Genomic DNA, 16,598 nt, shown 5'->3' on the forward strand with positions numbered 1-16,598 from the left:
TGGGCCTCCCTCAGCAAAAGTGTTCTGTGTCTGGGCCTCGATTTGCCCATCTGTGAAATGAAAGGGTGAGACTGGACTCTCGGGTGTCTGGCCTTCCAGCAGTCTGACATGCTTTCTCTGAAAGAAAAATACGCAGTGGGTTATTTACCCGAGAATGCTTTGAAAACTAGGAAATGCTTCCAAGATGCTTGATAGCATTATAACTAAATCAATAAAAATCACTTGTAGTCAAAACTACTTATGCAAATTCCACATAAAGTAATAGTGTATCTGGTTTAGTATATACTGTACAGTAATATGTACAAATGCTTAAGGTAGATGAGCATATTCTAGTATAAATGTATGATATATGGCAATACTCTAGCCTATATAATAATGGTTTTGGAGTCATATAAATTAAATGCTTTAGGATCTATCTCTGGGAAGATCATAGATAAAGTAATAACTACGGGAAATGATGTTAGGTAGGGGGAAGTGCTTTCAAAAAATAATGCAGGGTAAGGTACTAGAGATAGATGGAGTGATATTTCTTAAGAGAGGGTGGTCATTACTAAAACCTGTGGTTTGAGTAGAGACCTAGATGAAACTGGTGACAAGACCAGAGGACACTATTTGGTGTAGTGAGGAGAAGGAAACTCCAGGCTACGAGGTGGGAGATAATTGCAGAAGCCAAAGAGGTTCCATGTGGAGAACAGGATAGGTCTTTAAGTGGTGGGATATGACAACTGCCTCCAAAAAGAACAGTTATATAAAACAGTGGCTTTCAAACATTTTTACCATGACTTATGGTAAGAAAGGTATATATGGATATATCTATATCTATATCTGTATATCTTATCTATATCTCTCTATATATGGCAGTACTGGGGTTTGAACTCAGGGTAGGTACTCTACCACTTGAGCAATGCCCCCACTTTCTCTCTCTCTCTCTCTTTTTTTTTTTTTTTTGCTTTAGTTATTTTTGGAAAGGATCTCCCATTTTTGCCTAAGGCTGGCTTCAGACCTTGATCATCCTACCTAAGCCTCTCATACAGCTGACATCACAGGTATGCAGTGACACACATGCCTTGTTTGTTGAGATGGAGTCTTTTTTTTTTTTTCATTTTTCTTTTATTATTCATATGTGCATACAAGGCTTGGTTTATTTCTCCCCCCTGCCCCCACCCCCTCCCTTACCACCCACTCCACCCCCTCCCGCTCCCCCCCTCAATACCCAGCAGAAACTATTTTGCCCTTATCTCTAATTTTGTTGTAGAGAGAGTATAAGTAATAATAGGAAGGAACAAGGGGTTTTGCTGGTTGAGATTAGGATAGCTATACGAGATGGAGTCTTAATAACTTTTTCCCTTAGGGCCAGCCTCAAACCACAATCCTCCCAATCTTTACCTCTTGAGTGGCTGGGATTACAGACATGAGCCACCACACCTGGCCAAGAGATGGGTTTTCTATTGTGTCTCAACACACGTGTACACAAACATTTTGCAAAAAACTGAACTGTGGCTTAAAATTTTGAAAATCACCAATACAGGAGAAGAGTTAGACTTATTTGGAGTTGGTTTCAAGGGTTAGAATTAGGATGGGTGGAAAAAAGGAGAGAGGATCAACTTTTGTTCATGAAAGAACTTTCTAGCAATTACAACTGCCCAACAGTGAACTGCCTCAGAAATTCTAAACTGTATTTTGGGGAACTTTAGCATTCTATGAAAACTCAATACAGTCTCAAACATTTGCTTTATATTTTGAAAACTGTATGCAATATCCTAGCTTTTGAAAACCAACCACCCACTCATGGGTGGCAAATATCAAAATTTAGCACGTTGACACTTTCATATGCTCCATCAGAGGTTTTCACAGAGGTTAAGAGTAAGCAGTAGCCCAACTTCCTGGGTTCAAAGCCCTGTTCCACCTTCTGATGTGACCTTGGGTGAGTCACCTATCCCCTCTGTCTAAACTTCAGCTGTCTCATTTAGAAAAATACTTCACTGACTTAGGATAAGGATAGCATGAAGTATTCTATATAAGACATTTAGGACTACACAGGCTCAATAAGTGATAGCTATAATTTTAAGTCATTAATATAATATCTGTGTGCATATTAAAATCTAATATTAAGAGCTGATGGAGTGGCTCAAGTGGTAAATGCACCTGCCTAGCAAGTGTGAAGTCCTGAGTTCAAACCCCAGTGCTGCAAAAAAAATATCCAATATTAATAAAAGCTTCCTGCGGGCCAGGCAGCATGAACTACTTCATGTGGATCACCGTGTTGATCCTACAAGTATCCTGAGTGGAAGTTACTTATCATTTCCAGTTTATGGAGGAAGAAATGAGCCCAAGAGTTTAAAGGACTCACCCAAATCAGAGCTAGTTCACAGGCATAACCTTGAATCTAGAACTGGATGCTCTTCACTGTTGCACTGGCCCCCACCTGGGAATTGCTTAAACATATGATATTGATTAGGAAGATGGTGTGTCTACACTACTCTCTGTGTGTGTGTGCGTATGTGTGCTACTAGGGTTTGAGCTCAGAGGTGTCCAAGTGAGTGCACAGTCAGGTACACCTGGGCCGTCCTCCATTCATACCTTGGCTTCACCTGCTCTCTTCTCGACTTCACAGATATGCAGTAGAAGACGGGAAGTCATGCTTAAGGTGTTATTTTTTGGTGCAGGATTATGGATTGTTTAAAAGTTTGTTTCTTATATTTTCTAAAATTTTGACAATTTGCATACATTATTATTATAATGAGAAACTTTTTTTTTTTAGTTCTGAGGGTTGAACCCAGGGCCTTGCACATGATAGGCAAGTGCTCTACCACTGAGCTACATTCCCAGCATGAGAAGCTTAATTTTTTTTTTTAATCACCTATAGTTCTAGAATGTTAGAACATTTAAAAAGTAACAGCTTTATTGAGGGAAAGGGAGTGGGTGACTCTTACTAAAACACCAACACAGCACTGAAGGGAGCAAGTGACTAATGGCTCCTTTTGTAGACACTTAAGGACCCTGTTATTCTGGAGTGGTGATTTAAATCTTTTATTTATTTATTTGTTTTTAGTGGCACTGGGGCTTGAACTCAGGGCCTCATGTTTGCTAGGCAGGTGCTCCTACTGCTTGAGCCACTCCACTAGTCCTAATCTCTTGATTTCTTGGAAGGTCTTGCCAAAGATTCTACTAAATATTAAAATTTTAGTCTAGATTATAAAGGAAAGGTTGAGAATTTTTGCTGTCAGGGTGACAGAATAAAGGAAGGAACAAATACTGAAGGGGGAAAGGTCTATCAGGGCATAAAATCCTTTATTCAATCCTTTATTCATTAGTATTTATAAATGCTGTAAGTTCCTCAGGGAAGAAGTGGGCCAAAGTAACCCCAAATCTGCTCATGACAAATTAATTGCTATGGAAATAAAACTGTGCTTGTGCTGTTGACAACTAAAGAATAGAAAAATATGTTAAACAACTCTTTTAGATACTGGACACCAGCCAGTGCAGCACTGCAATCCCTGGGGGGAAAAACCAAGTTGAGTCCTACAGTTACTCCCCCCCAATCAGTTCTGGGGGAAGCTTCCAGACCACATTGCAGGGAGGAGGAGAATTGAGTCAAATTCTGTATTTCTGAGTTGAGGAGTGCTATAGTTTGTGTCTTAAATGTCTCCCAAAGGCCCAGGTATTGAAGGCTTGGTCCCCAGTCTGTGGCCCTATTTGAGAGGTGGTGGAACCTTTAGAAGGTGGGGCACTTAGTGAGAGGACATTAGCTCACTGGGGAAGTGATCCTTGTAGGGTCCCCACTGGGATCCTACCTCCTTCCTGTTTCTCTTTGCTTCTGACTACTGTGAGATGAGTAGCCTCCTCCACCATGTGCTCCTGCCATGATAGACTGTGCTGACACACAAGTGACCACAGACTGAATGAAACCTCTGAAAATGTGAGCCAAAATTAATCTTTCAGATATTGTCACAGTGATAGAAAGCCAACTAACCCACAGAGACAGAGATCAGGGAGTTCATGGAGGCCAAAGAATCTAGAACTTGTGATCTAGAATACCAGAGAAGGGAGCTGCCCAGAAGAAGTTGAGGAATTTGAAGAGAGGTCTCGTCAAGTCTTTGATAAATCGTGATCTGCCCATGTACGAGAAGAAACTAAGCCTACTGCTTTCTGGGGTTACACAGAACTGGTAATATTTCATGTTCCCATAAGCCAGAACGAAGAGACTGTGTTAGACAGGGGTGGGGTGGAGTGCACGGAAGTGCCAGCCTCAGTAGTGGGAATGAGTTATTCCCAGAGGCTGGATGCCAGTGCTCATCCCTGTAATCCCAGCTACTCAGGAGCCAGAAATTAGGAGGATCAAGGTCCAGGCCAGCCCAAGCAAAAAAATGAGAGACCCTACCTGAAAAATAACAAAAAGCAAAAGAGGCTGGAGTGCAGTAGAGCACCTGCCTGGCAAGCATGAGTTCCTAAATTCAAATACCAGTACCGCCAGAAAGAAACCTAGTCTCAGAATAAAAGTTGCTCTGCATCTTTCAAAGTTTGACAGCACTCAAGAATGTAAATTTCATAATGTCTAGTGTCCAATACAAAAAGCTACAGGAAAATGTGACGTTTATCCAAAAGAATAATCAATCAAGAGAGCAGTCTCAAATGACAGAAAGGATCTTAAAACAGCAACTATAACTCTCACACATATGCTCGGGGATGGAAAGCATGAATCTCAGAAGGCTAGAAGTGGGAATTTTTTAAAGGACTCTAATGCAGATTGTAGGAAGGAAAAATGCATTCATTAAAATAAAAATACAATTGATGGGACTCACATCAGATCAGACACTATGGAAAATTAGTGAGCCTGGAGACATAACAACATAGGCTAACTAAACGAAGCACTGATGAAAAAGTCAAAAGTTGCCTTGAGGAAAATATCAGGTGATCTAATGTACATATAACTGTACCCCAGGAAAAGGTAGAGAAAATATTTGAAAAATAATACTGAATATTTTCCAAATTTGATGAAAGCTATAAACCCACAGATCCAGGAAGTCAAATCCCAAACATTAAATTGTGCCAAAGCATCACAGAAATAGAAGGTAGCATGGTGTTGCCAGGGGCTGGGGTGGGTGGGTGGAGAAACATGGAGGACATAACTTATTGTAGAAAATACCATATTGTTCAATGGGTGTAGTTTCAGTTTTGCAAGATGGAAAGATTTATAGAGATAAATGGTGTTGATAGTTGCAGAACACTGTGAATGTATTGAGTTCTGCTGAATTGTACACTTAGAAATATTGAATAATTAAAATAATTTTAAAAATCTAAAAAATAAAAAAGGTGAAGATGTTAATTTTTATGCTTGCGTATTTTACACAATAAAAAGTTGGAAAGGATTAGGTTTCTGAATAAGTGATAAACAGAAAAGCTTAAAATTAATTGGATAAAAAAGAGACAATACAGGGGGGTGGGGGGAGGGGGGAGAAATGACCCAAACATTGTATGCACATTTGAATATAAATAAATAAATAAATAAATAAAAAGATACAGCTGTCTCAAAATAAAAGGGGAGGAAAAGGTGTAGTGTTAATAGTAAAAGGAAAAAAAAAAAAAAAAGGTTGGATGCTGGTGCCAGTGGCTCACACCTGTAATCCTACCTACTCAGGAGGCAGAGATCAGAAGGATCACAGTTTGAAGCCAGCCCTGGCTAAATAGTTTGCAAGACCCTATCTCAAAAAACCTTTCACAGAAAAGGGCTGGTGGAGTGGCTCAAGGTGAAGGTCCTGAGTTCAAGCCCCAGTACCATAAAAAAGAAGGCTGGAGTGGCTATATCAATTATCAGAAAAAATAGACTTCAGAACAAGGAATATTGCCAGGGATAGAGAGGGGTATTTCATTAATAATAAAGGGGTCATCTTGCCAAAAATCATAAGAATCATAAATGTGCATACACCTATCAACAGTGCTTCAGTATACATGGAACAAAAGCTGACAAAACCTTAAAATGACTTACACGCATAAAAAAAGCTTGACGAAACTTAAAAGAGAAATAAATTCACATATAAATCTCTCTCTGTATTGACAAAATAAATAAACAGAAATAAATTGGTAAGGATGTAAAAGACTTGAATAGTACTATTACCCAATTTGACTTACTTGACATTTATAAAAAATGCCATCCAATAACATAAGAAAAAACCTGAAATCAATTAACAGGAAGCTATCTGGAAAATCCTCCTGAGTACTCAGAAATTAAATAGTAGACTTCCAAATTTCAAAAAGAAATTACAAGTGAAAGTGAAAGCTATTTTAGATTGAAAGAAAAGTGAAAACATCAAAATATATGAGATGTCATTAAAACAGTATTTAAACATTTAAAACATTAAACATTTTCTTACTTTTATTTTATTTTATTTTTTTTGCAGTACTGGGGGCCTCACGCTTGCTGGCCAGGTGCTCTACCACTTGAGCTATACCTCCAACCCTTTTTGCCTTAATTATTTTTCAAGTAGGGTTTCGTGATTTTTTACCCACACTGGTCACAGACCTTGATCCTTCTGCTCTCCATCTCCTGAGTAGCTTGGATTACAGACATAATTTTCTTATTTATACTATGAAACAAGAAAAATCTAAGTTTAGAGGCTTAAACTTCCATCAAAAATACTAGCAAAAGAAGAGCAATTGAAATCCAAATGAGAAAGGAGATAAGAAGTCAATAAGACAGAAAACAAAATAGAGAAAAATGAATGAAACCACATGAAAAATGCTGTTTTCATTTGAAAAGATCAATACACTGGCCAAACTTATTTAATGTTGATAGACTGAATGCCTTCCTACTCAAGCCAGTAAGAAGATAAAGATAGCCACTATCACCATTTCATTCACTATTGTACTAGATGCTCCATCCACTGCAATATTACAAGAAAAAAAAAACAGGTTTACAAATTGAAGGAGAAGAAAGAAAACTCTTTATTTACACATACATATTATATATATGTATATATATTATATATGTATAAATTCCTAATCTGCAAAAAAAATTAGAACTAAGAAATGAGTTTAGCATGGTTGCAGAATATAAAGTCAGTATATGCAAATCACTTTTATTTCTGTATTCCAGCAATAAGCAATTAGAAATTGAATTTTTGTAAAATTCCATTCTTATGACATAAAAATATGAAATACCTAGGTCTCAATTTAGGAAAACCTGTGCATTGAGATTAAGTGCAAAATATTGTATCTAACACAATCGCAAACATTTGCAAAACATAGAATTGTCCACTTAACTCTGATGGATTTTATTGTATGTAAATTCTATCTCAGTAAAGCTAAATTTACAAAATGAAAATAAAATTCAAAGCTTCAGTAACTCTGTAAGCAACAGCCACAAGGGACTCTTGCAGTTTTTACTGCAGGTAGCACTGTGTGCTTGGGACCTGGGGCTGAGGGTGGTGGCATGGTCACAGAATTTGGTGGCTGTCAGCCTTTCCCCACAAAATAACCACAGTAACCGCAGTGTGAGATATCTCCTGAAGACACAGTGCCTTGCTGTTTCATGTGCTTGGAAGAACACGTAGCAGAAATGTTCCTGAAACAAATGATAGAACTTTGCTGACATGGACAGCTCCACTCGGAAAAATGAACGCCGTGCCAAACACCCCAGAGGCGCCATACAGAAAGGTTGGGTCCCTGCTGGAAGGAGGGCGCTCCTGGCATGTTCCCCTGGTACTGAGAGTGTGAACGCAGGGAGTCCTGGCTTGTGTCCGCAAGGCCATCCTTGGGGCCTACCAGGGATTGCCTTAGGCCCTGCCACCCCAGGAAAGGATGAGAGGGAAAAGCAGACTGGTTGTTTCCACGTATTTGGCAAGAATCACAGCCCTCAATTTTAAATGAAGACATCTTACCTTCTTTATTCCCTAGACACAAGTTCTGACCGCAGCCCCCATTCTTTGAGCTTACTTCTGCATAAGTTGTAGTTAAAGTCTGTTTGTTAAAGGGCCACAACACATTTTTTATTTTTGCTTTTAATAGTCAATTATTTTTAAAGTGATGTACATTTTGTGTTTGTATTCAAATTTATCAACTTATATTCATAATTTCACATTTTATATGTACCCAAATATTTCCAGAGCTCTTCATTCCTTTAGATACCAGATTTCCATCTGGTACCATTTTTTTCTGCCTGAGGGAACTCCTTTAATATTTCCTGTCGGTCCACAGTTTGCCCTTGATTAATTCTTTCTCAATTATTATACATTAAATTTGTTTTATTCTGCTTTTGTTTTTGAAAATGATTTTACTGGTACAGGTTTCTAGGGTGACAGATTTTTTTTCCTTCATTACCTTAAAGATGTTTCCAACAGTAACCTGCTGTCATTCTTGTCATAGTTGAGTCTTTGCATGTAACGTGTTTTTTACTGCCTGATTTTAAGGTTTTCTATCACTTTAAAAAAGTTTGATTGTAACGTGCCTTCATTCTTCATGTTTGTTGGCTTGACGTTCATTGACTTTCTTAAATCTATGAGCCTGTGGTTTTTTAGCAAATGTGGAAAAATTTCAACCACGTTTTCCTTGAAGTATTTTTTTCTAGCTCTCCTCTCCCCGTACAGCCTGCCCTCTAGATCTGCAGGATCTGTACCTGAAGAGTCACCCAACTAGGGCTCAAAAGAAGTTCGGAAGATAATGTGCCCCTATTGAACATGTAGACTTTTTCTCTTGTCATCATTCCCTAACCAGTGCGGTGTCAGAAGCATTTACATTGTGTTAGGCATTCCAAGTGATCTGGAGATGACTTGAAGGATGTGTGTAGGTTGCAGGTAAATACTATACCTTTTTTTTGTTTTGGGTGGTACTGGGGTTTGTACTTAGGGCTTCAGGTTCATGAGGCAGGAACTTCACTGCTTGAGTCATGCCTCCCACCATTTTTGCTCTGGTTATTTTGGAGATAGGGTCATATTTTTTTGCCCAGTCCAGCCTGGTCTATGATCCTCCTACTTATGTTTCCTGTTGTGGCTAGGATGACAGACATATACCACCATGTTCAGCTTTTTTCCATTGAGATGGGGTCTCACTGACATTTTTGCCCAGGCTGGCCTGGAACCTTGGTCCTCTAGATCTCAGCCTCCCAAGTAGCTGGGATGACAGGTGTGCTGCTAGTGCCCAGCTACCATTTTATATAAGGGACTTGGGAACCCAAAGATTTTTGTATCCAGGGAGTCCTGGAACAATCTCCTTGGTGAATACTGATGGACAACCAAATTTCCTTTTCGGAGGGTCTGATTACCTGTATATCAGGCTTCACTTTGCTCTGTATTTTTCAGTTTCTTCTCTGTTATATTTTCAGTAGTTTCCATGTATGTATCTTCAAGGTCATTCATTTTTTTCCTGTAGCATCTAATCTGCTGTCAGTCTTGTCTAGTGTATTTAAAATCTCAGACATCTTCCTTTTCACAGCTACAACTTTGATTTGGATTTTTTTAAAAAATTTTTTTGGCAATACTGGGGTTTGAACTCAAGGCTTCACTTTTGCTAGGCAGGTGCTCAAACACGAGCCGCTCCATGAGCCCTGAATCTTTTAAAAAATAGTTTCTATGCCTCTACTTAATATGGTCAGTCGTTCTTTCCCCAGCTTCTACGTGGACTAGGTAGCGTAATGTTGAAATGAGTACTCTCGCTCATCAATTCTACTGTCTGTATCATTTCTCAGTTGGGTTTGATTGCGTTTATTGTCTTCGTTTTCAATTATAGTTTTCCTTCTTTGCGTATCTGTTGCTTTTTTGTGGATGATAGAGTTTTGAGGGTTCCTTGGTTGGTGCTAATTTTAGTTCTCTACATCCTCTTGTGCTTTGCTCTTTTTCTGCTCTCAGTTAAATTCCTTGGGAATAGTTTGATCTCACCAGGTCTTACCTTTCTCACCCAACCCCGATAGGATTTTCGTCTGCATGAACCAATCTACTCAGTACACTGAGTGGGGAAGCTGGTGCCCATTTCATCATCCTCCATGTAGCGCTCTTTTCTTCTCTGCTCTGTGGACTCTGGCCATCCTGAACTTTCTGGACTCCCAGTCCATTTCTTTAACTCAGAAAGATGGTGGGCTCCCCCTAGACTCCTCCTTGCCCTGCTTTTCCCTGGCCATAAGCTGGGCAATCTCAATGCCAGCCTCTTTTCCTGCTCTCAGGGGTCCCCTTCTTCCTTGCCTCATGTCTGCTGTCCTCATTGTTTCAGATGTTTTGCTCATTAAAATTTGTTTTCCAGTTAGGAGGGTAAATTCAGCCCTGTTCTGGTGGAACGAGGCGTTCACTTATCCAGACAGTGTTTTCAAATCCTGTTTTCTGCTTATTGTCATGGCTACTCTGACACTGGCCACCTGTGCAGCAAGAGCCTTGGTCACCTTCTCAATTCAGGAGGGGCCTTGCCTCTCTTCTAATCCCCTTCTCTCCACTGCCTCCTCTGCAAACCCTCTTAGCTGTTCTCAGGATTTAGAAGTGAAAGCCATACAGCTGCTTCTGCTTTTTGATTTGTTAGATAACTCCCTTCAGTGAAAAATACACACAATCTACCTACTTAAATGAGGGAAAGAGGAATGAATACGCCACATATCCACCTCTCCACCTGTTTCCTACCTAAACATGTGTTCAGCTTCTTGTACTTGCTTCACCCTCAGCCCAGGCAAATTAGGCTAAAGTGGCCTTCTGTCCATCACTTCCTTCATTCGTTTATCGAGTGTTTCCTATGGGCTCAACTCAGGAAGAGGAGGCACAGCCTGGGTTCCTGAGAGCCACACCCAGCCATTCCACTTGTGGCTGTGTGATTTGGATCAGTGTCTTAATCCCCCTAAGCCTCAGTTTCCTCATCTGGAAAGCTGGTTCCTACTTGTACTCCTTGAGAGACCTCTATTGGCATTGGGCTTCCCTCTCTAAAAAGGAGTTTTGTTTTTTTAAAATTCAGAAATGGTCTTTAAACTTAGAAATGGTCCTTACGATGGTTTCCAAGTGAGCCATGCCCTAATGCTGCCTTCTGGAACCTCTTTCCTTTCTCCTAGCTGTCTTATACCACTCTCTGAGGATTAGGCTTGATGTTGAGATAATTTGGCTTATGGTTGCAAGCAGAGTCAGGATGTTCCCACTCAAAATCTGGGGAAGATGTCAGGACCCATGAAGCTACTCTCACACTCAGGAGGATGTGAGAAGGTTTTCCAAATCTGGTCCAAAAATGGTTTGAAGAGCAGGAAAAGGAGGTTGCCTTGGGCATTCCTTGTGGTTAAGTGAGGTGTACTGGAGAGAAAGCAGGGGTTGCATGGTTTGAACGTCCAGCTGTCATTACCACAGGAGGGAACACAGGGGCCTTCAGGTCCCTTTGCCCAGTCAGGGGCAGAAGGGGAAGAGGGAGGGGTGAGGTGTAGGAGCTGTTGGCCACCACACATGCAAAAAATGGAGTCCGGCTCTGTTATACTCACAGGTAGAGTTTGTAACCAACCTGCTCCACAGATGGATGCTGCCTGCGGAGATGGCTTCCCAGATGAGGGCAGCAGGGGAGGGGGGTGGGGGTGGGAGTGGGAGTGGGGATATGCATGGAGTTGTACATCCCAACCCAGACATAAGATTTAAACCTGATTTTCTAGAAGTAACCCCCTCCTGCTTCTTGATGCCACGGTTGCTTAAAGTGGAAGTCTAAACTAGCAAGACCCAGCCCCACTGTAGGACTTCCCCTCCCCTCTGGATCTTCATGGTGCTTTGCTGAGTCTGACTTTGAGTCCAGGAGGAGTGAGGGTGCTGGCTCTGTGTCCTCCTGTCCTATCCTCCCTTTTCTCCTGGGACAGTCTGCTTCAGTACTTGTGTGACCACATCTGTCTCACTAGTGTGAGACTGGAGAGGGAAACTCCCCTTCCCCATAACCAAAAGAGCAAGAAAAGGAAGTGGGTAATTCCTTTTAGAAAATCTGATTTCACTTCATCTCTTGTCAAAGGGCAAATTTTTCTTCCTCTCCATTGAAAATAAGACTTTAGTAGGCATCTCTTTGTTTTCTGCATCTTTGCTTCATTATTTTGTGCTGATTGTTACTTTATTTTTGTTGTTTAGGTTTTACTGCTGCATATCCAACACAATCCTCCATTCCTTATAGATTCCAAGTAATTCCAGCAATTCTGGAATCAGAGAAAAAAGGATTTAATAGTCAAGCCAAGAGATTTTACTATAAAAAGGTAAGCACGTTGTCTTAAAAGTTCTTTTCTTTCTGTCTGGCTTTTAGTCTCATCCGACAGACTGTTGTGTCTCTCTGTGAACAGTAGGGGGCAGTGTTGTCCCCTAGTGTCAGCCCTCCAACCAGTACACTCCAACCAGGTGTGCTGCCTGGATCCTAAGAACCAGTTTGAGGTTTTTTTTTGTTTGTTTGTTTTACTTCAGTGCTGGGGATGGAACCCAGGGTGTGGTCTGCACATACGAGATGCTTGAAAAGTGTAACAGGTGGAAGCAACCATGTCTGGACATGTGGTGTCAAATACATAGAACTGAACCAAAATATACTTTTTTTTTTGAGATAGGTTCTTGCTGTATAACTCAGGCTGGCCCCAAACATAAAATCCTCCTACTTCAGCCCCCTGAATGCTGGGATTGCAGGCCTGAACTACCATACCCAGCAGCCAAAAATACCTTTAAAAAATATATTTAAAAGTAAGAAAAGTATAAAAATCCTCTAAAGTCTATCAAATAGAAGGTAAAAATCCCCCACCTTAATCCTTACAAAGTGAGAGGAAATTGATTTTCTTCAAAAAAATCTAATAATTTTAGAATTATCTTTGTGATGAGGCCAGCCTTTTTTTTTTTCAAAAAACTTCCTTAAATAATGTTTTATTACTACTTCTATATTCCTGCATTCACACACTCTTCCCTAAATCTCTGCCTGGGTTTTCCTCTCTGATCTAGAAAGTTCAGGTTGGTTCCTGGCTGGCCTTTAATTTGGAATTTCTGGGGGCCTGCCCTTCTCCCCTCTCACCAGCAGGGGGCGGAAGCAATTCGCAGTTGTCTTTAAAGTCAATTTTTAAAAAATTACTTTATTCATTTAATCAGGACCTTGAGAATATATTCCTTTGGCAGGGTGAGCATCGCAGTTACAACTTGGACAGAGGAGACTGGGGAGGGGTGTGGATCTAGGTTCTGAACACAGGTGAGGCATGACATAGTGGGGCCTTGGCAAGCCCCTCCACCCTCAGCATGATTCCTCTTTTATGAGCGAGAATGCAGAACTGAAGAATGTTTAAATCCCTACTTCTGGTATTTTAGGATTCTAAGAAGCAAACAATAAAGGATATAGTGTACACACACATTTTTTTAATTACTTGTAAATTTCTCCACGGATGATAAATGTTTGCCCAGGCATTTTCTCTCTTCTTTCTCTAAGTTCCTGTGTTTTTACTATTAGTCATTCTCCCATTTGCCAATTTAATGCTAATATATGGTCCATCTCCAGAGAACTCGCAGCCCGGTTTCCAATAAAACCAAAAGTAGCCAGCATTTACTAATCTCTACTAAGTGTCAAAGCACTTTTAGATTACATCTCTACTCAGAACAATGGGAAAAGGAAGGGTTTATTATCTTAATTTAGCAGAAGAGGAAAACTGAGGCTTAGGGAAGTGAAGTGACCCACCCACAGTCACACAGCAAAGGCTTTACCACACAAGAAGCTCTAAATAAATATTTGCTGAATCAACGTGGAAGGAATTAGACCTCAACCCAGGCCTAGCTCACTGCAAAGCCTCTTACTCTTTCCACATGGCGCCACACCTGCCTTCGTGGCCTGCAATGCCATAAATTTGATTGATGGTAGTCAGAGTGTTTCTGAAAGAGCCTTGGCCAACAGAACAAGCTCAAGGGAGGGCAAGGCCTGAGCTCTTCATGGAGACTTCATTCTGTGTGAGGAGTTCTGAAGACTCAGTTCCAGAAACAGGAAGTTGGCATTTAAAATACCATTTTTTCCAGAACATTCTCTATTGAAGAAGTCAAGGTAGCAGCTGTCAAAACAACAGGCAGTATCAACTACAGAGAGAAATGGCTCAGAAGTTTGGTTCTGCTGGGGTTGCCTTGGTCAGAAAATGTGAAAAGCTTTCATCTAAGTATCTGAAATCATTTTGTAAAGCAGTGTGGAATTTCATGGAAAGGGTGTGGGATCCACAGGTCTGGTTCCCTGCATTCTACTCTGTCTCCAGGCTGGGAGGCTTTTAACTTTCCGCATCTGAAACATAAAATTTGTATTACATAACTTTTCAGGTCTCCTGAAGTCATAGACACAGGAAAACAAATCCTTATTCCACATTCATTATTCTCATTTTTCCTGAGGGAAATGAGCACTGAAGAATTCAAGAGCTTGTTTGACATCACCCAATAATTTAGTGAGGCAATACAAATTAACAGCAGATTTCAAATCTCCTGTGCCTCACCGCCCTTCTTAAAACTTGAGCCACGTACACCCTGGGCCTGATCTCATACCTGGGCTGTCTCCTCGCCTCAGCACTGTGACCCACTTAACGCATGGGGAACATGGAGAACCAGTGCCCTCCGTGACCCACACTCACCTTCCCAGGCCAACTGCAAGGAGGCTTTGGGGCCTCCCTGCCAGCTCACATTCCCTTCAGGGGTCCAGCCACTGGGGACCTGGACCCCTCCCAGATCCCAGTGTCTCAACTGGCAACTTGGGTTACTCCAAGTGAAGTCTATTTTCCTGAACATTTTATGATCATTTATAAGTGTGCTGGAAGCTTTGCATTCATGAAGAGACATGCCTCTGTGTGACAGGGGACAGCCCTGTTGCCTGCTGGACATTTTCTTCCCACCTGCCTGTTTCTGTCCCCATTTCATTTTGGATTGTGGTCACTGTTCCCTAAGCTGTATAACTCTAAGGACACCACTTAGTGTCTTTGTATCTGTCTCCCCATCTTCAGAATGAAAGGTGTTAGACTGCACAGGGCTTTGCCAGGAATGACTGGTCCATAACCCTACATCCGATTCCCGCAGCTCCATGACCCACCCTACCAATGGTAAGCCAGTGATTAAATTGTGTGGAGATCACTCAGTAACTTGAGAAGACACTGGACGAAGGACTTCTTTCATTGTCAGGGACATTTAAATAAAAGGAGGCTCACTATGTGGAGCTCACCATGAACACAGGGTAATTGCCCCACGTGTGCCCTTGGCTGTGTGTCATTACCACAGGAGGATCTGCCCTGCCTTTCCACTCTGCTCGGCAACAGTCGGTACCCTCTTACCCCGCTCCTAATGGTCTGGTAATGCCAAACACCAGAGCTGATGATAGGCAAGGTACCCCTCAAAGCCCTTGGCACTTACAGACTCAATTCTGTGAGCCAAGTCCCACTATCCCCACTTTCCAAAGACCAAAAGAGGGCTGGGCAGAGCCAGGATGCACCCAGCTGGCTGGAGCTCAGGTTCCCAGGTGCTGCTTCCCTGGTATCTCCCCTAGTGGGAGCAGCTCACCAGCCTTCTGACCCCCAACTGCCTTTTACTTATGATGATGGTGATGTGCCAATTTACCCACCACCCCCTGGGGCTCCAGGATAGCAGCAATTGCTATTTTTTTTCCAGACCCTCCCAAGCCCCTCAAAAGTGGGTCAAATGAATGTTCCTAAGTCAAGTCCACATTTCTCACAAGCCACAGGAACACAAGCATACTTTATGCACAGTTTTTTTTATTGTACTGGGGATGGAACCCTCATGCATGCGAGGCAAGCTGAGCCACACCTCTGACCTGCATCACTGTACTTCTATCATCCCCTTCCTGGAACTCGTAAGTGACTGACAGGCTGTGCCCTTGTCCAGGCCCTACCACACAGCAGGCGTCAGTTGATGTCTGCTGAACTGAATCTTCACCCAAATCCCACTCAGGAGGATCAAGGGGCTGCTAAGATGCTGAAACCAGATTTAAGAAAGAGGAGGGCCCTGAAAACAAGGCCCACAGCTGCTCTCTGGACAGAATGGCTTTTCACCGATGCTTTGGAGACTCGAGTTTTGCCTCTGCTGTCTGATTGTGTTTCTGACCTAGAGAGGCCTGCAGTGGGAGTCATAGCCACCTCGCTTTCCCCACACCGCCCCTCTACCCGGAGGCCTAAAAAACCCCTATTTCAGGATACCAGCTCCTCAACAGAATTTTTTTTTTTTTTTTTTGCTGACGCTCCCTCAGGGTTCCCAGGGTCCTTCCACTTCCAGCATTGCTCCCATCCCAACGATTTCTTCTCTCAATGCTGGGGATTGAGCCCAGGGCCACTCGCATGCCAGGCAAGTGCTCCTCTACTTGAGCCAAGCCCCTAGCCCTGAAGGTGGTACTTTCTTGTTTGAAGCATGGTTTAACCTTTACCTTTTCACCCATGGTGAGAGTTTTGAAAACTCTAGTACCAGCCCCAGCGTGTGGGGAGGGGCAAGCAGAGGCACCAAGGGCTCAGGAGGGGCAGGACAGGATGGGAGAAGGGCATCGTGTAAGGCCAGAGCTCAGAGTCTTAGACACAGAACCCTCCATGACAGCAGTTCAGGCAGAAGCTTGTCTGTGCCACAGGGAATGGTGTGAGCCAGGGAAAGGGGAGTTGCAGCTCAAATCTGCTGCTGCCTCCCTTGTCCCTCCCTGGG

The 16,598-nt window shown here is 42.0% G+C and overlaps 1 protein-coding gene across 7 annotated transcripts in view; it reads left to right on the forward strand.

Annotated features, from left to right (window-relative positions):
• The window catches only part of Stpg1 (sperm tail PG-rich repeat containing 1), a 42,018-nt gene that overhangs the window by 1,620 nt on the left and 23,800 nt on the right, over positions 1-16,598 (forward strand). For 6 of the 7 annotated variants that reach the window (XM_074080978.1, XM_074080977.1, XM_074080982.1 and 3 more), the window contains exons 2-3: positions 7,531-7,653; positions 12,051-12,172. In XM_074080978.1, the coding sequence (XP_073937079.1) occupies positions 7,590-7,653; positions 12,051-12,172 (186 nt within the window). In that variant the 5' untranslated portion in view covers positions 7,531-7,589. The remainder of the gene's footprint in view (positions 1-7,530; positions 7,654-12,050; positions 12,173-16,598) is intronic. The other variant, XM_074080979.1, reaches the window with a different exon arrangement.

Source organism: Castor canadensis, chromosome 7, assembly GCF_047511655.1.
Source record: "Castor canadensis chromosome 7, mCasCan1.hap1v2, whole genome shotgun sequence".
In the NCBI taxonomy this organism is placed as follows: domain Eukaryota; kingdom Metazoa; phylum Chordata; class Mammalia; order Rodentia; family Castoridae; genus Castor; species Castor canadensis.